We start from the raw sequence: 26,091 nt of genomic DNA on the forward strand, positions 1-26,091 counted from the left end.
CAGAGAGAAGCGTCCGAGTCTTTTATTACACATACAACAGAGGAAGTAGTATCTATTGACTCTGTATTAGTATCTACTGACTGTACCGTAGTATCTACTGAGCCAGTAGTAGCTACTGACTGTGTAGTAGTATTTAGTGACTGTAGTAACTACTGACTATAGTAGTGTAGGGCTGTTACAGAGAGCCCGTTATGCATGGCAGCCTATGGTAAACAAGCACAGTGGGCGGGGCTACGTCAGTGCACGGGCAGGTGCCCTCTACGACGTCCGCGCTTCGGACGTTACGATCCCCCGGGGCCCCACCCCTCAGGGAGGGGGGTGTATAAAAGGGGAATGTATCGGGGGGCTCGGGAGTGATGTGTTACCTAAGAAGAGAAGACGGAAGACGTCCTAGATAGAGCCCTGGTCTCCCCCTGGTACGCCGTCCTTATCAGGACCGCGCAGGCTCGAGCCAGTGGCGTGGTACCAGAGCCAGAGCCAGTGCTGGTCTGGACTCTGGGTACCGGGCCCGACTGACCAGTGTCGGGCCAAGATAGCCTCCCCTAGCCCATTAGTGGAGGACTCAGAGGCAGGCTAGGGTGAGCTAAGAGGTGTGTCCTCAGATAGACGGGTGAGGGGGCCGATACCCCCTCAGTGTGTATGTCACAAGGTGTGGTGTTAAATAAACCAGTGTGCCTCCAACTATCCGGTGTGAACGAGTCGTGAGCGTTACTACATCTGGCGTCAGAAGTGAAACAAAGTACGAACATGGATACACGCCGGACGACTCGAGTCGGAGTACCAGGGGCGGAGGACACCGCTGCAGTTGGAGAGCCCGAGACGGCTGAAGATGCCATCGAGCAGCCGGGGCTGGGTGCATCCACGCCACAGCAGCTGGAGGAAGGGGAGCCGTCGACGGAGGGGCTGAGGCAGGCGCACGCGAAGCTGGCCGAGCTGCTGTACGCCGCAGCCGCCATGCTCGACAACATCACGCGGCTGGGGGCTGCGGGACCGCCACGGGGCGACAGCAGCCAACGACCACAGCGCCTTCCCGCCATTTCAACGGAGCAACATTTCGAAACTCCCGCCATCGCCGCAGCTGCTGTTGAGGGCGTGGCCGCTCTAAGCATCGCGTCCAACGGCGGGAGTACAGTACCTGCCGCGTCACCACGGGTGCGACCGGCGATGCCATCGCTGCTTCGGGCCGACGCTGAGTCGAGTGAGGGAGACGAGGGAGCGCGATCGTCCTCTGCAGCCGCTGCCTTACATCAGCGACTGCCTCCGCTCAAGGAATTTGTGGGCGAGGAGGGCGACTGGGGCGGCTTCCAGCGGCGCTTCCTCGCTCACCAGGAGATGGCACAGTGGACAGACGCCGAGGCTCTCCGAGCACTGCCAGCACTCCTCGACAGCGACGCCCTCGCCACACTAACATCGGCAACGAAGGAGAGGCGTTCCACGCTGCGGAAGGCGATGCAAGTGCTGTCCGCTGTGTATGGGCCACCATCGGACTGTCGTCAACTCTTTTACGATCGCCAGCGGGGGACGAAGGAGTCGCCCCTGGCGTACCGTACAAGCCTCCTGGCGCTGGCAAAGGAGGCCTTTCCACGAATGGACGACGAGGGGATCGACGCCATGGTGACAGAAAAGATACTTTTGCTGGCGGACGACTTAGACATCGTCATTGTCGCACAGGACGATGCAGAAATGTGCTCCCTCCAAGCGGCCCGTCTCCTCCACGCAAACCTGTCCTCTCAACGACGGAAGGCCAGCAAGGCGGCGAGCGGGCGCGCCGTCGCTGCGGCCACCCTCCCGGCGGAAGAGGTTTGCGCCATCAACCATCGACGGCAGCACGGAGCGGGAGCGTGGGAGGACCGGGCCGGTTCAAGCCATCTACAACATCCATCGTCGCCACCAGCGCTTCCACGCTGTTATAACTGCGGCATCCAGGGCCACGTCGCCTCGGGGTGCCGCTCTCCTCGGCAGCGCGGGACGACACCTCAACGGGACGCCGGCCCTCGTCACAAGCTCCACCATCATAATCCGGCGAGTCGCGGCACCCCTCATGTTTGGCCCACGCACACGCCCGTCACACACTCAAACACCGCAGCGAAGGGGGGGCCAATATCGCGTACCATGGCACCAACACGCACCGCTCTGGGTACTCACATTGAACCCAGCCAGTGGTCCGTGTTGGCCCATCGGGTTGTAGCCGCGTCGTCGGGGTCGTCGGCCGTTGTGGGTCACATCGATGGGGTCGAGGTGCGCATCCTGGTCGATACAGGGGCATCGGCGACCATTATTTCGGAGTTGATTTATAACATTCTCCCTGCCCAGAGCCGTCCTTTGATGCCTGTTAATGTACCATTCTTTGCTGCTAACGGGGGTTCACTTGGCATCATCGGACAAATTCGAGCCCAGATTTGTGTCGGGGATATTAAATTATCTGGGCCGATTTTTGTTTCCTCCTCGCTGGCGGTTCCGTGCCTGCTGGGGACGGACTTCCTGGCCAAAATGCCGATTAGGATATTAATCGACCAGGGATGCATTGAGCTCCCATCGGGCCGACGCATGGCGTTTCTGCCATCCCCCGCTACGAGCCGGACGGCGTGCGCGACGGTGCCGGCGTTCGTAGATAGAACGGTGCGCGTTCCTCCGGGGGCGCAAATGTTGATCCCCTTGAAACTTCGGCAGCCCTTCGCTAAGGGCATTGGGGCTCAAGGGGTTCTGTTGGGACCGTCTAGGGCCGGGGTCAGTGGACCTAATTTACTCCCGGCCCAGACCATAGTGAGAGGGGAAGGAGAACCCTTCATCGCGGTCCTCAATGTCGGCTCGCAGACGGTGGTGGTCCCACAGGGGACCGTGCTTGCTCACGCAACGCCGGTGCCCTGTGAGGAACCCGTCGCGAGTCATGTCGGCGCTGTCCCTGCACCGCGGCCACATTCGGACAGCGATGAAGGGTGGCTCGAGGCGCTTTGCGCGGGATCGACGGACCTCTCAAATTTAGAGCGCCAACGTCTTAAGACACTACTGCGGGAATTTTCCGACGTTTTCAGTCGGGATAAATACGATTTGGGCTGCACTCATCTGCTGCGTCACCACATTGATACGGGTGACAGCACGCCAATACGCCAGAATCCTTTTCGGTTGAGTCCCGCCGAAAAGGACCATGTCAAATCGGCTGTTGATGACATGCTAGCCGCCGACATCATTTCTCCCTCCAACAGCCCTTGGGGAGCGCCGATCGTCCTGGTTAAGAAGCAGGACGGTTCGTTGCGGTTTTGCGTTGACTTTCGGCGCCTTAATAAAATTACGGTTGCCGACGCATACCCGCTCCCACGGATGGACGAATCGCTTGACGCCTTGGCGGGAGCGCGATTCTTCTCCACATTGGACTTACTTTCGGGATTCTGGCAGCTTCCTCTGGACGATGATTCAAAGCCTAAAACTGCTTTCCGTACTCCGCACGGCCTGTTTCAATTCAACCGGTTGCCGATGGGCTTACACTCAGCGCCGGCAACTTTCCAGCGGTTGATGGAATTGGTTTTGGCTGGATTGCAATGGGAGTCGTGCCTGATTTATTTGGATGACGTCATTGTCTTTGGCAAAACTTTTGAGGAACATCTCCAGAGGTTGCGGGCGGTTTTCCTAAAGATGCGGGCTGCTAATTTGAAATTTAAGCCCCAAAAATGCCATTTGTTACGCGAGTCGGTGCGTTATTTGGGGCACATCGTGGGGCGCTCAGGTATTTCTACCGATCCCGCCAAAACGCAGTGTGTAAGCTCCTGGCCGACTCCCACCTCAGTGGGAGAGGTTAGGAGTTTTATTGGGTTTGCGTCGTATTATAGACGCTTCGTCGCTAATTTTGCGACTATCGCCAAACCCCTACATGCTTTGACATCTAAAGGGGTTCGGTTCTGCTGGGGTCAGGAGGAGGAAGCTGCTTTTTGCTCCCTTCGGGACGCTTTGGTAAACGCTCCTCCCCTGATTTACCCTGATTTTTCAAAACCGTTCTTGCTCGACACCGATGCGAGCAACACGGGTATTGGGGGCGTGCTCTCCCAGGTGGTTGACGGCGTGGAACGTGTGGTTGCGTACGGCAGTCGGGTGTTGTCTCCAGCGGAGCAACGGTATTGTGTCACCCGTAGGGAACTGTTGGCAATTGCCCATATCTGTACGGTCGGCATTTCACCGTCCGCACAGATCATGCGGCACTGCAGTACGCCCTGAGGGTTCAACAGCCATCGGGACAATTGTCCCGATGGTTGGAGGTCCTCCAGGATTACGATTTCAAAACCACATACCGTAAGGGCGTTCGCCACACCAACGCGGACGCTCTGTCACGCTTGCCAACCACCTCCGAGTGTGCATGCCTCCTGGGGTCTGGACGTTGCAGGCCTCCAGGGGACACATCGGTACCTGTCTTGGCGGCCGCCAACGACGACGATGCAAGGGTTCCTAATTCGATCGAACAACAGGGCAAAGATTCCCTGTTGGGGTTGCCCGTCATTGAATGGGGGCGCCTCCAGATGGAGGATGTCTCCCTCCTCGGGTGGCGACGTCGCGTTGGCGGTGCGGCGGGGGGAAAAAGAGGTGCTTCCGACGCATGGGAAATGTGCCAAGGTCTGCTAATGCATTGGGACGGGAAGTCACGTCGACATCGGCTGGTTGTCCCTACTGGGTTGCGGGGTAGGGTGGTATGGGCCGCTCATGAGCGCCTCCTACACCTGGGGACCCAAAAGACTCTCGCCTTGCTGCAACTTGATTTTTACTGGCCTGGCATGACGAGGGATGTTGGGGATTTGTTGGGATCGTGCCCTCAATGTGCACAACGCAAACCGCCGGCACGGGAGTCTAACCCGCCCTTGCAATCGATCAAAGTGTCCAGGATAAACGAGCTGGTCGCTCTGGACATTTTGGGACCATTCCCCGCCACCCCCAGAGGGAATAGATATTTGTTGACGGGTGTCGAGTATTTTACACGCTGGCCTATGGCCTGGCCTCTGGCCAACCAGTCGGCAGCAGCCATCGTGGAGGCCTTTGTTCAGGGTTATGTCCTGGACAAAGGTGCTCCAGAGAGGCTGCTGACCGACCAGGGCAGAAATTTTTCCGGTAAACTACTCAGACAAGTCTGCGATCTCCTGGGCACAAAGAAAATTCGGACCTCCCCATATCACCCACAAACTGACGGGATGGTCGAACGTTTGCATCGCACCATCTCGTCCATGTTATCACAACAAGTTTCGGACTCGCAAACGGATTGGGACCTACAAATTCAGGGGGTCTTGGCGGCGTACCGGATGGCACCCCATGCGGCTACGGGGTTTTCTCCCTTTTACCTCATGTACGGCCGAGAACCAGACCCGCCTGTTCGTGCCCAGTTGCGGATCCCTGTGCCGCAGGGAAAAACTAATCTGGCTGACCACGTTAAATTTAATCTGGACAAATTGACCGAGGCACGGGATGCTGCAATGCAAAACTCTGACCTCCGTCAGAAGGCAAATGAGCGCCTCAGATTGAGTCGAGCGCACATGCTGCAGTGGAAGCCGGGGGACAAGGCATGGTTGCACTGCCCCCAGGTGCCACTGGCAACCTCCTCTAAACTGGTGCGGCCGTGGCGGGGCCCTGTGGAAGTGGTGGAGGTGTTACGTCCGCAGTGCGTGCGCATCAAGTGGGGGAAGCGGCGATGGTTCGTGCACCCCTCCAGATTAAAACCCTTCGCTGCGGTACACAACCCCACTTCACACGCGCGTGGCCAAACATGTGGGGGGTCGGCCGACTTGCTGGGTCCGTCTCCGTCGCTCTCACCTAATGCCTTGCCGGCTGTGCCACCTTCAGGAGCATCAGGAGTGACGGGCTCACGCCCGATCACCCCTCCTGCGGATGCCGAGGGTCACGCGGAGTCAGAGGAATGCTCACCTCAAGACGGACAGTCGCCACCTGATGGTCCGCCACGCGGGGTTACCCCGTGTGAGGGGCCCGCTGCAAGGACGCGCACTAAAATGCGCAAACTGTTGTGAGGCCGGAAAATGTGTACATAGCTGTTGTGTTTATTGGGTGTTGTGTGGATGGTGTGTCTCCCGCTCCTCGGATGTACATATGTTGGGTTCACCGTTTGTTGTGTGTGCGGGGTGGGTTCCCTGCTGGTTGTATATAAGCTGTTTTTTTTACGGAATTCGTATTTATTCGGGGGGGTGCGACGGGTTGTTTCTCATCTTGTTGTTGTGTCTTGTTCTGGTTCCTGTTATGGTTCAAAAATAGTGAGGCACACGTCAGGGGGTGAAGGCACCTTTATTGTCAAATTTTTGTATGTTGGCAGCCGGGACGGCTGCATGCTATGTGGGGGGGAGTGATGTAGGGCTGTTACAGAGAGCCCGTTATGCATGGCAGCCTATGGAAAACAAGCACAGTGGGCGGGGCTACGTCAGTGCACGGGCAGGTGCCCTCTATGACGTCCGCGCTTCGGACGTTACGATCCCCCGGGGCCCCACCCCTCAGGGAGGGGGGTGTATAAAAGGGGAATGTATCGGGGGGCTCGGGAGTGATGTGTTACCTAAGAAGAGAAGACGGAAGACGTCCTAGATAGAGCCCTGGTCTCCCCCTGGTACGCCGTCCTTATCAGGACCGCGCAGGCTCGAGCCAGTGGCGTGGTACCAGAGCCAGAGCCAGTGCTGGTCTGGACTCTGGGTACCGGGCCCGACTGACCAGTGTCGGGCCAAGATAGCCTCCCCTAGCCCATTAGTGGAGGACTCAGAGGCAGGCTAGGGTGAGCTAAGAGGTGTGTCCTCAGATAGACGGGTGAGGGGGCCGATACCCCCTCAGTGTGTATGTCACAAGGTGTGGTGTTAAATAAACCAGTGTGCCTCCAACTATCCGGTGTGAACGAGTCGTGAGCGTTACTACAGTAGTATTTACTGGGCCTGAAGTAGTATCTACCGACTATATAGTCGTAACGACTAACTGTATAGTATCTGCTGACTCTATAGTAGTATCCACTGACTATAGTAGTAACTACTAACTCGAAAGGAGTATCTACTCACTCTATAATAGTATCTACTGACTCTAGTAGCTACTCACCGTGGTAGTATGTACTGACTGTATAGTAGTATATACTGACTGTAGCAGTATTGACTGACTAGTGGTATATACTGACTGTTTTAGTATCTACTAACTCTATATAGCAGTATCTACCAACTCGATAGCAGTATCTACTATCACTACAGTAGTGTATACCGACTGAGGTGGTACCTGCTATCACTACAGCAGTGCATACTGACTGGTGGTACCTGCTATGATTACAGCAGTGCATACTGCTGTGTTGGTACCTGCTATTATTACAGCAGTACATACTGTGTTGGTACCTGCTATGATTACAGCAGTGCATATTGTGTTGGTACCTGCTATGATTACAGTAGTGCATATTGTGGTGGTACCTGCTATGATTACAGTAGTGCATATTGTGGTGGTACCTGCTATGATTACAGCAGTGCATATTGTGGTGGTACCTGCTATGATTACAGCTGTGCATACTGACTGGTGGTACCTGCTATGATTACAGCAGTGCATATTGTGGTGGTACCTGCTATGATTACAGCAGTGCATATTGTGGTGGAACCTGCTATAATTACAGCAGTGCATATTGTGGTGGTACCTGCTATGATTACAGCAGTGCATATTGACTGTGGTGGTACCTGCTATTATTACAGCAGTGCATACTGCTGTGGTGATACCACCACTCACAACCGCCACTCACCCTCACCACTCACCCTCACCACTCACCCTCACTACTCACCACTCATCCTCAACAATCACACCCTCACCAATCACCACTCACCCTCACCACTCACGCTCACCACTCATCCTCACCACTCACGCTCACCACTCACCATTACCACTCACTCTCACCACTCACTAATCACCACTCACAACCGCCACTCACCCTCACCACTCACCCTCACCACTCACTCTCACCACTCACCCTCACCACTCACCCTCACAACAACCACTCACCCTCACCACTCACCACTCATCCTCATCAATCACACCCTCACCAATCACCACTCACCCTCAATGCTCACCCTCACCGCTCACCACTCACCCTCACCACTCACCCTCACCACTCACCACTCACGCTCACCATCACCACTCACCCCTCACTAATCACCACTCACAACCGCCACTCACCCTCACCACTCACCACTCACCCTCACCACTTACCCTCACCACTCACCCTCACTACTCACCACTCATCCTCACCAATCACACCCTCACAAATCACCACTCACCCTCACCACTCACCACACACCCCCACCACTCACGCTCACCACTCACTACTCACCCTCACCACTCACCACTCACCCTCACCACTCACGCTCACCACTCACCCTCACCATTCACCACTCACGCTCACCACTCACCCTCACCACTCACTAATCACCACTCACAACCGCCACTCACCCTCACCACTCACCCTCACCCCTCACTCTCACCACTCTCCCTCACCACTCACCCTCACCACTCACCCCCACCACTTGCGCTCACCACTCACTACTCACCCTCACCACTCACCACACTCACCACTCACCCTCACCACTCTCCCTCACCACTCACCCTCACCACTCACCACTCACCCTCACCACTCACCACTCACCAGTCACGCTCACCACTCACCACTCACGCTCACCACTCACCCTCACTACTCACCCTCAATACTCACCCTAACCACTCACCCTCAACACTCACCCTCACCACCACCACTCACCCTATTCCCGTTTTAAAAAAAACTTGCTTACGTGTCGCCAAGTATGCTTAACATTTCTTACAGACACACACATTCACTAATTTAGCTTTTGACATTACACATACAAAACGTCAGCTTGTACTACTGTCATGATAGCAGGTACCACCACCACAGTGATGGTAAGTGGTGAGGGTGAGTGGTGAGCAGTGAGGGTGAGTGGTGAGGGAGAGCGGTGAGTGGTGAGGGTGAGTGGTGAGGGTGAGTGGTGAGCAGTGAGGGGTGAGGGTGAGTGGTGAGGGTGAATAGTGAAGAAGAGTGGTAAGTGGTGAGGGTGAGTGGTGAGGGTATGTGGTGAGTGGTGAGGGTGAGTGGTCAGGGTGAGTGGTGAGTGGTGAGGGTGAGTGGAGAAGGTGAGTGGTGAGGATGAGTAGAGAGGGTGAGTGGTGAGGGGGAGTGGTGAGAGTGAGTGGTGAGTGGTGAGGGTGAGTGGTGAGGGTGAGTGGTGAGTGGTGAGTGTGAGTAGTGAGGGTGAGTGGTGAGGATGAGTGGTGAGGGTGAGTGGTGAGGGTGATTGGTGAGGGTGAGTGGTGAAGGTGAGGGTGAGTGGTGAGTGCTGAGGGTGAGTGGAGAGGGTGAGTGGTGTGGGTGAGGGGCGAGGGTGAGTGGTGAGGGTGAGTGGTTAATGTGAGGGTGAGGGTGAGTGGTGAGTGTGGTGAGTAGTGAGGGTGAGTAGTGAGTGGTGAGCGTGAGTGGTGGGGGTGAGTGGAGAGTGGTGAGGGTGAGTGGTGATTTGTGAGGGTGTGATTGGTGAGGATGAGTGGTACGTAGTGAGGGTGAGTGGTTAGGGTGAGTGGTGAGGGTGAGTGGTGAGGATGAGTGGTGAGGGTGAATGGTGCGGGTGAGTGGTGAGGGTGAGTGGTGAGAGTGGTGAGGGTGAGTGGTGAGGGTGAGTGGTGAAGGTGAGGGGTGAGTGCTGAGAGTGAGTGGAGAGGGTGAGTTGTGAGGGTGAGTAGTGAGAGGTGAGGGTGAGTGGTGAGGGTGAGTGGTTAATGTGAGGGTGAGTGGTGAGGGAGAGTGGTGAGGGAGAGTGGTGGTGGTGAGAGTGAGGATGGTTGGTGAGGGTGAGTGGTGAGCGTGAGTGGTGAGGGAAAGGGGTGAATGGTGAGGGTTAGTGGTAAGGGAGAGTGGTGAGGGTGAGTGGTGAGGGTGAGTGGTGAGGGTGATTAGTGTGTAGTGAGGGTTAGTGGTAAGGGTGAGAGGTGAGCGTGAGTGGTGAGGAGTGAGGAAGAGTGGTGAGGAAGAGTGGTGAGGAAGAGTGGTGAGGGTAAGTGGCGAGCGTGAGTGGTGAGGGAGAGGGGTGAGTGGTGAGGGTGAGTGGTGAGGTAGAGGGGTGAGTGGTGAGGGTGAGTGGTGAGCGTGAGTGGTGAGAGTGAGTGGTGAGGGTGAGTGGTGAGGGTGAGTGGTGAGGGTGAGTGGTGAGTGGTGAGGGTGAGTGGTCAGGGTGAGTGGTGAGGGAGAGGGGTGAGTGGTGAGGGTGAGTGGTGAGGGGTCTGTGGTGAGTTTGAGTGGAGAGTGTGAGTGGTGAGGGGTCTGTGGTGAGTGTGAGTGGTGAGTGATGAGTGGTGAGGTGGTGAGTGTGAGTGGTGAGGGTGAGTGGTGAGCAGTGAGAGTGAGTGGTAAGGGTGAGTGGTGAGGGTCAGTGGTGAGTGGTGAGAGGTGAGTGGTGAGGGTGAGTGGTGAGGGTGAGTGTTGAGGGTGAGTGAGAGGTGAGGGTGAGTGGTGGTGGTGAGGGTGAGTGGTCAGGGTGAGTGGTGGTGGTGAGGGTGAGTGGTGAGAGTGAGTGGTGAGAGTGAGTGGTGAGGGTCAGTGGTGAGTGGTGAGAGGTGAGTGGTGAGGGTGAGTGTTGAGGGTGAATGAGAGGTGATGGTGAGTGGTGGTGGTGAGGGTGAGTGGTGAGGGTGAGTGGTGGCGGTGAGGGTTGAGGGTGAATAGTGGTGGCGAGGGTGAGTGTGAGGGGTGAGGGTGAGTAGAGAGGGTGAGTGGTGAGGGTGAGTGGTGAGAGTGAGTGGTGAGTGGTGAGGGTGAGTGGTGAAGGTGAGGGTGAGTGGTGAGTGGTGAGTTTGAGTGGCGAGGGTGAGTGGTGAGGATGAGTGGTGAGGGTGAGGGGTGAGTGGTGAGGGTGATTGGTGAGGGTGAGTGGGGAAGGTGAGGGTGAATGGTGAGGGTGAGTGGTGAGGGTGAGTGGTGAGGGTGAGTGGTGGAGTGGTCAGTGGTGAAGGTGAGTGGTGAGGGTGAGTGGTGAAGGTGAGGGTGAGTGGTGAGTGCTGAGGGTGAGTGGTGAAGGTGAGGGTGAGTGGTGAGCGGTGAGTGTGAGTAGTGAAGGTGAGTGGTGAGGATGAGTGGTGAGGGTGAGTGGTGAGGGTGATTGGTGAGGGTGAGTGGTGAAGGTGAGGGTGAATGGTGAGGGTTAGTGGTGAGTGGTGAGAGTGGTGAGTGGTGAGGGTGAGTGGTGAGGGTGAGTGGTGAAGGTGAGGGTGAGTGGTGAGTGCTGAGGGTGAGTGGAGAGGGTGTGTGGTGTGGGTGAGGGGCGAGGGTGAGTGGTGAGGGTGAGTGGTTAATGTGAGGGTGAGTGGTGAGTGTGGTGAGTGGTGAGGGTGAGTAGTGAGTGGTGAGCGTGAGTGGTGGGGGTGAGTGGTGAGTGGTGAGGGTGAGTTGTGATTTGTGATGGTGTGATTGGTGAGGATGAGTGGTAAGTAGTGAGGGTGAGTGGTTAGGGTGAGTGGTGAGGGTGAGTGGTGACGATGAGTGGTGAGGGTGAATGGTGCGGGTGAGTGGTAAGGGTGAGTGGTGAGGGTGAGTGGTGAGAGTGGTGAGAGTGGTGAGGGTGAGTGCTGAGGGTGAGTGGAGAGGGTGAGTGGTGAGGGTGAGTAGTGAGAGGTGAGGGTGAGTGGTGAGGGTGAGTGGTTAATGTGAGGGGGAGTGGTGAGGGAGAGTGGTGAGGGAGAGTGGTGGTGGTGAGAGTGAGGATGGTTGGTGAGGGTGAGTGGTGAGCGTGAGTGGTGAGGGAAAGGGGTGAATGGTGAGGGTTAGTGGTAATGGAGAGTGGTGAGGGTGAGTAGTGAGTGGTGAGGGTGAGTGGTGAGGGTGATTAGTGTGTAGTGAGGGTTAGTGGTAAGGGTGAGTGGTGAGCGTGAGTGGTGAGGAGTGAGGAAGAGTGGTGATGAAGAGTGGTGAGGAAGAGTGGTGAGGGTAAGTGGCGAGCGTGAGTGGTGAGGGAGAGGGGTGAGTGGTGAGGGTGAGTGGTGAGGTAGAGGGGTGAGTGGTGAGGGTGAGTTGTGAGCGTGAGTGGTGAGTGTGAGTGGTGAGGGTGAGTGGTGAGGGTGAGTGGTGAGTGGTGAGGGTGAGTGGTGAGGGAGAGGGGTGAGTGGTCAGGGTGAGTGGTGAGGGAGAGGGGTGAATGGTGAGTTTGAGTGGTGAGTGTGAGTGGTGAGGGGTCTGTGGTGAGTGTGAGTGGTGAGTGATGAGTGGTGAGGTGGTGAGTGTGAGTGGTGAGTGGTGAGGGTGAGTGGTGAGCAGTGAGAGTGAGTGGTAAGGGTGAGTGGTGAGGGTCAGTGGTGAGTGGTGAGAGGTGTGTGGTGAGGGTGAGGGTGAGTTTTGAGGGTGAGTGAGAGGTTAGGGTGAGTGGTGGTGGTGAGGGTGAGTGGTCAGGGTGAGTGGTGTGGTGAGGGTGAGTGGTGAGAGTGAGTGGTGAGAGTGAGTGGTGAGGGTCAGTGGTGAGTGGTGAGAGGTGAGTGGTGAGGGTGAGTGTTGAGGGTGAATGAGAGGTGAGGGTGAGTGGTGGTGGTGAGAGTGGTGAGTGGTGAGGGTGAGTGGTGAGGGTGAGTGGTGAAGGTGAGGGTGAGTGGTGAGTACTGAGGGTGAGTGGAGAGGGTGAGTGGTGAGTGTGAGTGGTGAGAGGTGAGGGTGAGTGGTGAGGGTGAGTGGTTAATGTGACGGTGAGTGGTGAGGTAGAGTGGTGAGGGAGAGTGGTGGTGGTGAGGGTGAGGATGGTTGGTGAAGGTGAGTGGTGAGCGTGAGTGGTGAGGAGTGAGGAAGAGTGGTGAGGAAGAGTGGTGAGGAAGAGTGGTGAGGGTGAGTGTGAGTGGTGAGGGAGAGGGGTGAGTGGTGAGGGTGAGTGGTGAGGGAGAGGGGTGAGTGGTGAGGGTGGGTGGTGAGAGTGAGTGGTGAGGGTGAGTGGTGAGAGGTGAGTGGTGAGGGTGAGTGTTGAGGGTGAATGAGAGGTGAGGGTGAGTGGTGTTGGTGAGGGTGAGTGGTGAGGGTGAGTGGTGGTGGTGAGGGTGAGTGTTGAGGGTGAGTGGTGGTGGCGAGGGTGAGTGTGAGTGGTGAGGGTGAGTGGTGGTGGTGAGGGCGAGGATGATTGGTGAGGGTGAGTGTTGAGGGAGAAGGGTGAGTGGTGAGGGCGAGTGGTGAGAGTGGTGAGAGAGAGTGGTGAGGGAGAGTGGTGAGGGTGAGTAGTGGTGGTGAGGGTGAGTAGTGAGTAGTGAGGGTGAGTGAGTGGTGAGAGTGAGTGGTGAGGGTGAGTGTGAGTGATGGTGAGTGGTGAGTGTGAGTGGTGAGTGATAGTGAGTGGTGAGTTGCGAGCATGAGTGGTGAGGGAGAGTGGTGATGGTGAGTGGTGAGAGTGGAGAGGGAGAGTGGTGAGGGTTTATATATTTTTTGCCTATGATGACATCAGTACATGCTGACGTTTTGTTTGTTAAATGTGTAATGCGGGCGTAAGCGACCTTCCGGATGTGACGTCACGGGGGGTGGAGTCATGTGACGTGGGGGGAAGGTTCGGGGCTTTAAGCGGGTAAACCGGAAGGGGAAGTCAGTCGGGGTGTGAGCGGAAAAGAGTGAGGCCACGCGGGCGAGTGTGGAGAGGGGGGGCGCCGACGGCCATCGGGAGCCAACCCCGAAGATAAGAGGAAGCTGCGGAGTGGTGTGCAGCTGCAGAGGAGACAGCCAGGAGGGCTGCGTGTTAGAGGCAGCGGTGTGGCTGCCAGGAGGAGCTGCGGAGAGAGAGAGAGAGGGGGCTGCTTGTTAGAGGCAGCGGTGTGGCTGCCAGGAGGAGCTGCGGAGAGAGAGAGAGAGCAAGAAGCTGTCAGAGCTGCGGAGGGAGAAGAGCAGCAGCGAGTACAGCCAAGGGGGGCTGTGTGAGAGAAACAGCAGCGGAGCTGCTGTTGTGGATCGGGCCGACATTGGAGTCAGCACCGTGGAGAAGCTACAGAGTAAAGACAGCCGTGTGGGTGTACAGCACGAACCGAATAATAAAGGACACTGAGCCAGACATCGTGGTCCAGTCGTTTATTACAAATGTAAAAGCTAAATGTGTGAATGTGTGTGTCTGTTGGAAATGTTAAGCAAACTTGGCGACATACAGTTTTTAAAATGGGAATAGGGCGAGTCTAAAGGAATCTCCAACTTTTGATGATTCCTTTTCGCGATTCAAAGAATAGATTCCTGGCGCGTAGGAGGTTTACATTTTTAATTACAGAGTTTTATTTTCATTGGTATGTTATGTTTTAAAGTTTTCAGGAGTTTATAATTATATTTTTGCCCCGGTCAACGCCGGATATTTCCCATTCGTAGCAGTTTATATCAACTCTATAACCAACTTATATTAAACGGGAATAAGCCGATTCTAAATGAATCAACATTTTTCGATTCCTTTGCGCGAGAGAATCGATTCTTGGTGCGATCGGGTTTAAAATTTTAATTACACAGTTGTATTTTCTTTGGTATGTTATGTTTTAAAGTTTTCAGAAGATTTTAAATGTATTTTTCTCCCGGGCAACGCTGTGTATATCGAGTTTATAGCACAAAGTCTTCGCCTGACAAGTGTGGGGTATCGAGGCCTAGTACCGTGCAGAGCCTCCGGCCTCGCCTAGATTGCCCACCCGGCCGAGGCTGGGTGCTGGGGCCGCTACCCCCCCCCCCCCCGCGCTAGAATAATACTGTCTAATCGCTATAATTCTATAATCTACCGACCCTATAATAGTAATTGCACACATTGGGGTGGGGGGGAGTGAAGAGGACGTGAAACTTTGATTAATTTACCTCAGCATCGTGTGTTAATGCATGCGCATATTTTTTACGGGAATTAAAAATGGCATCCACCCCGCAGCGACGGCGTTGCTGCCCATTGCCAGGGGCAACTGCCCGTTGCCAGGGGCCAACCGCCCATTTCCAGGGGCAACCGCCTTCGCGCATGCGCAACGGCGTGCTTCGTCACATGCCGGTCGGCAGTAGTAAATAAATAAATAAAGAGAAATCGCACTAAATTGATAATAGGTCCGATTTAAAGTTTAGACACAAAAAATCGGAAATGCCTATGTTCACCGCGGGGCCGGGGGCGTGCCCAACGGCAAAATTTAATCTCGGCGAACCCCACGGTCCGAGAGCCAAATCCCCCGCAAGCGAGCATACGCAGACGGATGGACAGACAGACAGATAGACAGACAAAAAATAAATTATATAGGTTAGATTCCACGCGACTACGGGAAGAGAGAGAGACAGGCAAACTCCAAATATACAGCAGGCACCTGGGTCGGCATCGAACCCACAAATTCTTGCATACTAGGCGAGGGTAGTTAACATATCCGAGCCACCGTGGCACCGCAATCAGCTGACTCACAAAGGGTTATTCGGTTTCCATCTGCAAGATTTGGGTTGCGAGTGGAGTGACTGATCGGCTTTGCCGTCACGCCCCGAAGGCCATGACACCGCACCAGTGCAGTGTCGCAGGAAATCGGCGAGAATGGCATAGAGTGCAAATAAAAAATGAGGCATCCTAAGGTCATGATAAATCCCCTTAGTTCCCATTCAAGAGAGACACTGGGATGACAAAGTCCAAATAATAAGAATATTTATTTATTACTGGTGGAGCAATGCGATGAGCCATTAAGCTCCTTTTCACAGATGTCCAGCATGGTCACGGGGGGGTCAGAACGTTACAAAAATTGCTAAACACACAATACGCAAGCACGATATGAGTACAAAGTAGCGGATAGGGGTCGAATCCACGACCAATCTGTACACCAGGCGAGGTAATGAACATCTCCTAGCCAGCGCGGTGCCCCTCGAGTAAAAGTTGACGTGCCCAGGATAAGTACATCAGAAACAACCGCGACGCACATTGATGCAGCAGTAGCCGTGGGCCAGGGGAAGCAAGGCTCAAGGTTACCGAGGCCATCCCAATTAGTGTAGTGACTGTACTTGTCACTGTGTGGTGCCGGGACTTGTGAAGTCACGGCCGTTAATGTTGTCATTGCGGGCAGCCCGGGCTACGGGCTGCAGTACCAACACTAGCGGTGGTTGGGTGAGCGCTGGTTAGCGCGAAGGCACCGTGAGCAGTGTGCGGTGCCGGCTCCCGGTGAGGGAGCGAGAGCGAGCGTCAGCCAGCCAGGGTTACTCTGGGGAATGACACTCTGGCTGACCTGTTGTCACGTGAGCGGACGATACTGGAAGGGGGCCACCAGTGGACGGGGGCCGGAGAGCTCTCGGGAACATTCGAGAAGGAGCCCGAGGAGCCGGGAAGGTAGGCGGGGCTAAGAGCAGAGCCAGCCCAGGAGCATATAACGAGAGCTCCGTGGGGAGCTCGGGGTTCTTCATGTGTTGGTGTTCGAAGATCCACATCGGGGAGAAGAAGCCCCTAGCCATGTGGTCCGGAACCCAGCTTGTGGTCCGCACCGGGATAGCGATAAATATTGTTGCTCCCAAGTTAACGTCTGCGACTCAATTGGACTCACTACAACTGGTGTCGAAAATAGCCAACTTGCTCGGCTATAGCTAGCGGTAGACTATACATCGCAGAGTTCGTGTACGAGCGTCAGACGACTAAGACGACGAGGAGCTGATTCCGCCCACGGCCGCCTAGGATGGAGGGGAGACGTTGACCATGGAGCAGGGCGCAGTTGGGGCGCGGGGCTCCTTGCCTTCTGTTGAGGAGCTCATCAGGGACGCGCATGGCCATCTCGCTGACCTCCTCCAAGTGGCATCCTCCATACTTGTCGAGATGCAGTCCTTCCCCTCGACGGCGAAGAAAGGAGTGGCAGAGCTGTCCGAACGAGGCAACTTGGCCGCCATTTTGCGAAAGGCGGGAACGCCTTTGCCGCTGCCCGCGCTCGTGGGCGCCATTTTGTCACCAGCGGGGAATGCGGAGCCCGCCAAGCTTGAAGCGGGGACGTACTCGTCATTTGACGTCCAGTCGCCTCGCCGTCGGCTGCCCTTCATTAAATAATTTGTTGCCTCCAGCGGAGATTGGGTGGCGTTTAAGAGAAGATTCTTCACGAATGCCGACGTAGGGGGATGGTCGGAGGCGGACGTGCTGAAGGCGCTCCCCACTGCCCTTGATGACGATGCTTTGGTGGCGTTCCTCGCCATCCCACCGTCCGAGAGGTCGACCCTCACGCAGGCGTTTGACCAGATGGCCGCCACTTTTGAGCCTCCAATGGACACTTACCAGAAGTTCGCGGTGCAGCGGAGAGGTGATGCTGAGTCAGCCCTCGCGTATAGGAGTGCGCTTTTGGCGCTGGCGAAGGCCGCGTATCCGCTCATGGGTCAAGATGGCCATGACATGCTGGTGCTTGAGAAGCTGTTGGAGCTTACCAAGGAACTTCTCACTGTCCTTCCCGCCGACGACCGGGACATGTTTTCGCTCAAGATTGCCAGGTGTATCAAGGCGCAGTAAACCCTGCAACGTGAAAGGGTGTTGGTGGTGTGCTCCACGTCTTCTGCGGAGCCCGAGGGTCACGCGGTTGGTGAGGCTGTGTCCGCGTGCTCGCTGCATCAGCGGGGTGCTGATTGATGAGGTGATGATGATCGGCGGCGGGCGAAGTCTGCTTCGTCCCGCTGAAGGGGTGGACGGGTCACTTGCTACAACTGCGGCCTGCCGGGGCATGTCCAGTCGGGCCAAACGCAGAAGCTGAGGGCGCCCCTGCGGGAATTTTAAGACATTTTTAGTCAGTCAAAATCTGATATCGGTTTGACATCTCTATTGAGCCACCATATTGACATGGGTAATGCTGCCCCCATTTGCCAGAATCCTTATCGCCTGAGTCCAGCTGAGAAGGACCATATTCGTGTGGCGGTGGATGAAATGGTGGTCGCAGATATCATTTCGCTATCCACCAGTCCATGGGGGGATCCAATTGTCCTTGTTAAGAAACACGACGGCAGTCTGCGGTTTTGCATCGATTTCAGAAAACTTAACAAGGTGTCAGTCACGGATGCCTACTTCCTGCCCTGCATGGACGATTTTTTTGGATGCTCTGGCAGGTGCGCGGTATTTTTCGACTCTCGACCTTTTGTCTGGGTTTTGGCAATTGCCGTTTGACGAGGCCTCGAGGCCCAAGATGGCTTTTCGGATGCCCCAAGGGCTGTTTGACTTCAACCGACTTCCGATGGGGTTCCATTCCGTGCCTGCCACTTTTAAGAGACTGATGGAATTGGTTTTGGTAGGCCTACAGTGGAATTCGTGCCTGATATATTTAGATGACTTCATCGTTTTTGGCAGCACGTTTGATGAACATTTGGATCGCCTGCGGGCTGTTTTTGCTAAAATGCGCACCGCCGACTTGAAATTCAAGCCCCAAAAATGTCATCTGCTCCAAAAATCTGTCCGTTACTTGGGCCACATAGTCAGTGAATTGGGCATCGCGACGGACCCTGAGAAAACTGCTTGTGTTCGGACGTGGCCGATACCCACCTTGGCCATCGAGGTGCGCAGTTTTATAGGCTTTGCCTCTTATTATCGTCGGTTTGTTGCGGGGTTCGCGTCCATTGCTAAATCTCTCCATGCCCTGACGGCCAAGTTCCAGAAATTTCATTGGGGGGAAGCGGAGGAGGCTGCGTTCATCTGCATTCGCGATGGCCTTGTTAACGCTCCTCCCCTACGTTATCCCGACTTTTCGCTGCCATTCATCTTCGATGGCATGGTCGAGCACTTACACCGGACTCTGACCGCCATTTGGAGTCACTTGGTCAGCGAGCCGCAGGTTGATTGGGATTTGCATATCCCTGCAGTTATTGCCGCTTACAGGATCACCCCCCACATGTCCACCCACTACTCTCCCTTCTTTTTGATGTATGGTAGAGAGTATGACCCTCCCATCGATGTGCAGTTGCAGGCCGCGCCGGCCCTGAAGGTATCCAAAATTTCCGATTCGATATCACTTCACGATGGGCAAACTTACTAATGCACAGAAAGCCACCAGTGTTAACTCCCGGGCCAGGCAGCTGGCCAACGAGCAGCTCAAGGGTGGCCGCATTTCCATGCATGCTTGGTCGCCGGGCGACAAGGCCTGGTTGCATTGTCCGTAGGTGCCAGTGGGCACGTCACCTAAATTGCTGCAACCTTGGAGAGGGCCGGTTGATGTCGTTCGGGTCGTGAGGCCCCAATGTGTCCAGGTTCGGTTTGGTAAGCGGAGCTGGTTTGTACACCCCTCTCACCTGAAACCATTCATCACACCGTGCGAGCTTGTTTCATCTCCATATAGAAGGGACCAAGTGTCGGGTGTGCCCGACGAGCTGGGGCATGCGTCTGCCGACGTGGGTCCTCAGGAGAGTATTTCTGTTCCGCCCCCAGGCGCCGCGCGACTGATGCCTCGCACGCGGCCGCTCGTGTCGGCCTCGTGTGCTCGGAAGGCCAAGGACCCGACGACCTGGCCTACTGCTCTGAGTGAGGAGCCGGCTTCATCGGGTCGATTTCTTGCTCCCCCTGGCCCTCCCAAGGTGGTCGAGCCCAACCCATCTGGAGAACCGGCGTCACGGACTCGTTCAAAGACTCGTTTTGCATGATCCTGCACATTGCACACTCCCACACCATCATGGGATGTCACGCTCGCGTGAGTCATGGCCAGTATTTGGCTGATCCTGCTCGCCATCGAGATCACGAGCATTGTTACACGTTGAGGGTGGGAGATGGTGGTTGTGGGGATTTTGTGCACCGCGGTTGTCAGTTTGACCGGTTGGTTTTTGGTTGTCTTGTTGTCGTGTGTATATATTGTACAGTTGAGTTGGGTTATTTATGGTTGCCTTGTTACGTTGTTGGAGCACACTGGTTGGTTGTTATGTTAGTTTACGTCGGTTGCTTGCTTTGGGGGAAGTTAGCAGCTGGGATGGCTGGAAGCTACGCAGTGGGGGGGGGGGATGATGTAGTGACTGTACTTGTCACTGTGTGGTGGTGGAACTTGCGAAGTTATGGCCGGTAATGTTGTCATTGCAGGCAGCCCGGGTTGCGGGCTGCAGTACCAACACTAGCAGTGGTTGGGTGAGCGCTGGTTAGCGCGAAGGCACCGCGAGCAGTGTGCGGTGCCGGCTCCCAGTGAGGGAGCGAGCGCGAACGTCAGCCAGCCAGAGTTACTCTGGGGCATGATACTCTGGCTGACCTGTTGTTACGTGACTGGACGATACTGGAGGGGGGCCACCGGTGGACGGGGGCCGAGGGGCGGTCACGTGATCCCGGAGAGCTCTCGGGAACATTTGAGAAGGAGCCCGAGGAGCCTGGAAGGTGGGTGGGGCTAAGGGCGGAGCCAGCCCCAGCCCAGGAGCATATGACTAGAACTCCGTGAGGAGCTCGGAGTTCTTCAAGTGTTGGTGTTCGAAGATCCACGTCAGGGAGACGCCTCAAGCCACGCGGTCTGGGACCCAGCTTGTGGTCCGGACCTAGATAGCGAACCCTGTTTAGTTCTGCCTTAGCGTGGCTGGATGAGCATTCGAGACCTGAGAGTAGGTTATGCTATGTTGGCACTGTTGTGTTAATAAATAGTGTTGCTCCTAAGTTAACGTCTGCGACTCAGTTGGACTCACTACATTAGCAGAAAGATAATTGCGTCTCAAATTGTGCCGCTATTGGAGTCACATCGGGGGGGAGGGGGGGGGGAGGGTTTGCAGAACCCCCACGAGCCGAGCCGAACTGAGTGCTTCCACGAACCAACCTCCCGCACCAATTCTTTCCGAGCCGCGCTGTCCACGTTCCTCAAGGAGAGTTGCTGCAGCTCGGTGCTGGGAGCCTGGCGCGCAGAAAACTTGTCTGTGTTTGGAATCAACGCAGGAAACAAAAAACGACAAAAAGCGCCACATGTTGGAGATGACAGCGCACGCAAGTTGACATGATACGCAAACAGACACATATTCCCCCGTAAAGTCTTAACAGGCTGTTGGGGCAAGTACTGTTGGCGAATTAGCACCTATGAAGGCCGGCACGGCACACGAGGGGGTGGGTTGGCCAGCACCACACGCCGGCCGCCTTTGTTTCCCCCGAGTGGCGATGTTTTTTTTACACATCGCACCAGGTACTCATTTGAGGCTGAGTCGACCTAGGGGAGGACCAGGACCGATTCACATAATTGTCACTGGTGGTGTTGGTGGCCGTGAGCGGGTTTCAAACTTGGGGCGCCGGGTTCGTAGTAGAGGCCGACCGAAACTGAATTTCTGGTTTCCGCCAAAACCGAAACCAGACCAAAAGTAAAAAAATTACTTTCGGCCGAAACCGAAAGTTTTACTTCACTTTCGGCCGAAACCGAAGGCGAAACCGAAAGTTTAACTACACTTTCGACCAAGACCGAAACAGAATGGTATATAACCGAAGTTACCGAAAACAAGATTTATTAATTACTAGCTTTACTTCCCGGCTTCGCCCGGGACTTGGATTCATCACGGCCGGCCGCCTTTGTCGCCCCAGAGGCGATGTTGACACACCACACCACTTACTCGTTTGAGGCTGAGTCGACCTAGGGGAGGCCCAGGACCGGTTCAAATAATCGTCACCGTCCGTAAGCGGGAATCGAACTCGGGCCGCCGGGTTCTCGCGCAGCGCGCCAATCGCTAAGTAGTCGCTGCCCTCCCCCCCTAGGTGCATGATTTATTGATGGCCCCAGAACATGGTTGCGGCTGTAACCTCGCTCGCAAGCTGCTGCTGCTGACGTGTGTGTGTGCATGCACCCTATCGTATAGGATTGCCTAGCGCCGACTGACCGGTTGATAGACTTAGCACTCGCGTTATATTCTAAAAATAGATATTCGGTTGACGACTGAAAGTCAATATCAGTTTCGGCCAAAACCGAAACCAGATCGAAAGTTAAAAATGTACTTTTGGCCGAAACCGAAAGTATACCAAAAGTGCCATTTGCCAACTTTCGGCGCCGAAACCGAAACCGAATTTCGGTCGGCCTCTAGTTCGTAGTGCAGCGCGCTAACCACTGCACATACAAATATATAAGAAGGGTGTTTCTATTGGACTGGTATTAATGATGTAGTCAACATCAGTGAAACGTCAGTAAACGTTGTGTACGAGTACACACGTACATGTATAGTTGCCCCTCAGTGCAGGATTATCCTAGTAGCAAAAGTAGCTACATATGCTACAGGTCCCACACTTTCAAGGGCCCTGCACGAAATACTTTTAAGCTATCAATTCCAGTTCAATAATTCTGCACTTGCTCTATTACTGTAGTATTATACCGCCTTCAACTTTTATGAACGACTGGGTGTTTAAGGTTAGCGATTCGTCGTATTATCTGGCTGTATTGCAAATAAAAAATACAATTACCTTACTATGCAAGTTCAACATTTGTGTTTTAATATTAACAGGCCCCGCACTAACTTAATCTGGCACTGTGCCCCCTTGGTTAACGATGATAATTGGTTTCACGAAAACCATGATATATCGAAATAAACCCATTGCCCCAGTGCGTGGCTCGACATTTCCGTCGTGAAGAATTAGATCACTCACGACTGGGGGTGTGGCTTTGGTTCTAATGATTAAACAGCATGCACACACACACACTACTGTGCTCCCAAACATTACACAGAGCGACTACAGCTGCCACGAAGTGGGAGTGAGATCACTACACCAATTGTATAAAAAGGTGTGCTTCTAGGCCACGTGAATACACTGGGGTTTTTTTTTTATCAGGTTCCTCACGCCACACGTACGTGCGTATGTTGAACTTCTGTAGCACCACCGGACATTGCCAACCGTGCAAATCGGAGGAGCGGGGGTAGGACAACAAACTAAAAAACAAAGAGTTCTCAAGAAATGAGTGTCGAGTCTAGATTTAAAAGTGCTTAGCTTGTATGAATCCTGTGGTCTGATGCTAGTTCGTGTGCTCCCTAACCCCAATTGCATTCTTCCACACGTGTTGGAATGTATCATTGGCCCAGGGTTTGGGTCGATTGTATCACGTACCTCCTGCCCGGCGCTTCTTGGCCCGTCTCGCCCACACGGACACGACGAGCACCAGGAGGAACAGGAATGAGCCCAGCACCGTCGCAATGACGGGGATAATGGTCACCTGGAGGAATGTGGGGCTGGGGGTGCTAGGCATTGAGGGGGAGGTTAGATGGATTGGTGTCTCAGTTGGATCTTGTATACTGGGAGTGTGTGAAATCCATGGGCGTTGAGTTGTCACGGTAGATTTTGTTGTCTTAGGCGCTGGCTTCTTGGGAGTTTTAGGTTTTTTCGAAGGTTTTGGTTTCCTAGGGCGTCCTGGAGTCTTAGAGGGTCCATATATTTTCGGAGGTTCAGTTATTTTAGGAGGTGCCGGTGTCTTGGGGTGTTGAGTTATTTGATAAGGTTCAGGCAACTTAGGGGGTTCAGGTATTTTAGGAGGTGCCGGTGTCTTGGGGTGTTGAGTTATTTGATAAGGTTCAGGCAACTTAGGAGGTTCAGGTATTTTAGGAGGTGCAGGCAACCTTGGGGATTCGCATAATGTTGGGAATTCAGGTATTTGAGGAAGTTCTGTTCTCTCAGATAGACTTGGATTGTGTACTATCTTCTGACCTGCAACGATAATTAGGTGACAAAAATAAATGGACATTATGACAATAATGTCTAGCTCTATACATGCAACAATATCTTAGCATGCTTCAGAGGAAGACGCGGTGACATAGAAGGCATTGGATGAGAGCAGTAAAAAAGCAGAGGGTACACGGCACATTCTCACTGAAGGATTAAATGTGGGATTAAAATCAGCATTGTGAATAATAAGGACGTTTATTACAACAGACTAGCAGAGCAAAAGGAGCGACCTCCTTTTGAGTGCTGTTTGACATGAAGTAGGGTTAGGTGGAATTAGTTATTGGAAATGTGGGCATGGGAACGTGAGTAAAGTGGAATGAGATGGGAGAGATATGTAGGAGCGAGATAATGCACTATTTTAAACATTGTGAGGATCCTCTTATTATTATTTGTGAATTGATGGATTCCAAAAATTATATTAAAATGTGTTATCCTCTTTGGTTCTTTCGGTAAAGTCACGTAGAAAGAAAATAAAAGAAATAATAGAATACGACGTTTCGATTGCAACGCAAGCAACCATCATCAGGTGTGAATGCAAGCTCGCAGATATATATAGAGAGACAAACACAGACACGGAGAGAGACACATAGACAGAGAGAGACACACATAGAGGAGAGACACATAGAGAGACACGCAGAGAGAGACACAACACGCAGATAAACAACGCCTCTGTGACGAGGTATTATATAGAGAGAGGTGTGGGGGGGGGGCAGAAAATTAGCATGTTTTATCCTGTTCACATTGTTTCTACATTTGTTCCTTTGTCCATTGTACCCATATCCAGGAGCAGCTTAAATCAGTAGTTTCCAAGCAGAATCTGAATATGTATTTATATTGGAGGAATTTGATGACTTATGTCCAGCAGGAGTCACAACGTTACAAGAACAAACAATAAAAAAATACGAAAGGAGTGCAAAGTATAGGGAAGGTAATTTTATCACAAAAAATATATACAAATAAATGTTTTAATTTTTATTTTACCAGGTACAGCTCAGTGAGCTTATGAGCTTCTTTTTGATAAGTGGTCTCATCCCACCAAAATCTTATCAACTCTCAATATATATTCTTCGTTCTTTTGGTAAAGTCACGTAGAAGGGAAATAATAAAAATATAAAACAATACAAATTCTCACGACGTTTAGACTGCAACACAAGCAATCATCATCAGGTGTTCTTTCGATGATGATTGTTTGTGTTGCAGTCGAAACGTCGTGATACTTTTGATTGTTTATTATTTTTTATTTTATTTTATTATTTCCCTTCTACGCGACTTTACCGAAAGAACCAAGAATATGAATCCCTGCAGTCACGAAAGCTTTAAATCAAAATTTAACTCTCAATATGTTTTGCGCACCACCATGCGCCAATTGGACATTTTTCAAAATGTAAACTGCTCTAAAAAACTATTACGTTGCTTTTAATTGACAATCTAATTCTTTGTTCAATGGGCAAAGGAAGATGGCACCAATTCCGTGACTTTCCGAAAGAACCAAGAGATTAGTATGACTAATAAAAACCTGTGTTCCAAAATTATTAAATGAATACCCAAGCATAATACACAATTATTTAGTACTTAATCTTTGGTGACACATCAGCTAGTTTAAATCTTTTCGTATTTTTTGTTTTCTATTTACATGACTTTACCGAAAGAATATGAATTAGATTAACCGTATCTCGTACAACGTTCTTTTTCTGATTACATCACATTCGATGATTAACCATTTACTCTTTTTTTTTCATTTCATTGCGCATTATTAAAAACAACCTAAATAAAAAAATTTTGTAACAAAAATCCTGGAATTAAACAATTTAAAGGCTACACCAAATCCCCTTATGCAGTTTAATTTCACAAGTTTGGATGAACAGTGCTAGTCAATCTAGATTAGTAGTTTTCGTGACTGCAGGGATCCATACTATCTGGTTCTTTCGGTAAAGTCACGTAGGTATAAAATAAAACAAATTAAATCACGACGTTTCGATTGCAACACAAGCAATAATCAGCAGTTTTTTTAGTGCTGGTCACATTGGAAAACTGATTTTTCTTAATTTACCTTTCATGTCCAGGTCAATTGCGTCAGAGACTTGAACCACTCTGTCCCGGTTCTCGTAGTACAGGACTGGCTGGCAGGTGTAGCTTTTGAAGTCATTTATGTTGACATCTCGTATCGAGATGGAGGCGTCGTTTTTGTTCAGGTCTCCCACCAGAGAAAGACGGCCCTTGAGCGACTCGCGCACAAATCCGTCGGCACTCTGGAACACAATTCTGTCACGAAACATGTCCGACTTCCAGGACACGGTGACTCTGCTGGGTGGGGAGTGTGCTGGGTACGAGAAGGAGCATGGCAGCACCACGGAGCTACCCTCCTCGGCCTCCACGAACGTTTTCACACAGACCCGGTACCCGTCAGTTGAACATCTGCAGCTCGGCATCGCATGGCTCTGGCATAACGCCCCTGCGCAAAGGACATCAGAACAGGAGAAAGACAATGCTTATATTAGGGATCCATTGAACTGGTAATATTGTGTGTAGGACT

General features: G+C 53.2%; 1 protein-coding gene across 2 annotated transcripts in view; it reads right to left on the reverse strand.

Moving 5' to 3' along the window:
* LOC144737620 (uncharacterized) overlaps window positions 1–26,091 on the reverse strand; it is a 92,681-nt gene that overhangs the window by 53,784 nt on the left and 12,806 nt on the right. The window contains exons 2-4 of one of the 2 annotated variants that reach the window (XM_078620385.1): window positions 25,609–26,010; window positions 22,947–23,540; window positions 20,695–20,789 (exon numbers count right to left, since the gene is read on the reverse strand). In XM_078620385.1, coding sequence (XP_078476511.1) covers window positions 20,695–20,789; window positions 22,947–23,540; window positions 25,609–26,010 — 1,091 coding nt within the window. The remainder of the gene's footprint in view (window positions 1–20,694; window positions 20,790–22,946; window positions 23,541–25,608; window positions 26,011–26,091) is intronic. The other variant, XM_078620386.1, reaches the window with a different exon arrangement.

This window comes from Lampetra planeri, chromosome 72 (genome assembly GCF_965212315.1).
Source record: "Lampetra planeri chromosome 72, kcLamPlan1.2.h2, whole genome shotgun sequence".
NCBI classification, from domain to species: domain Eukaryota; kingdom Metazoa; phylum Chordata; class Hyperoartia; order Petromyzontiformes; family Petromyzontidae; genus Lampetra; species Lampetra planeri.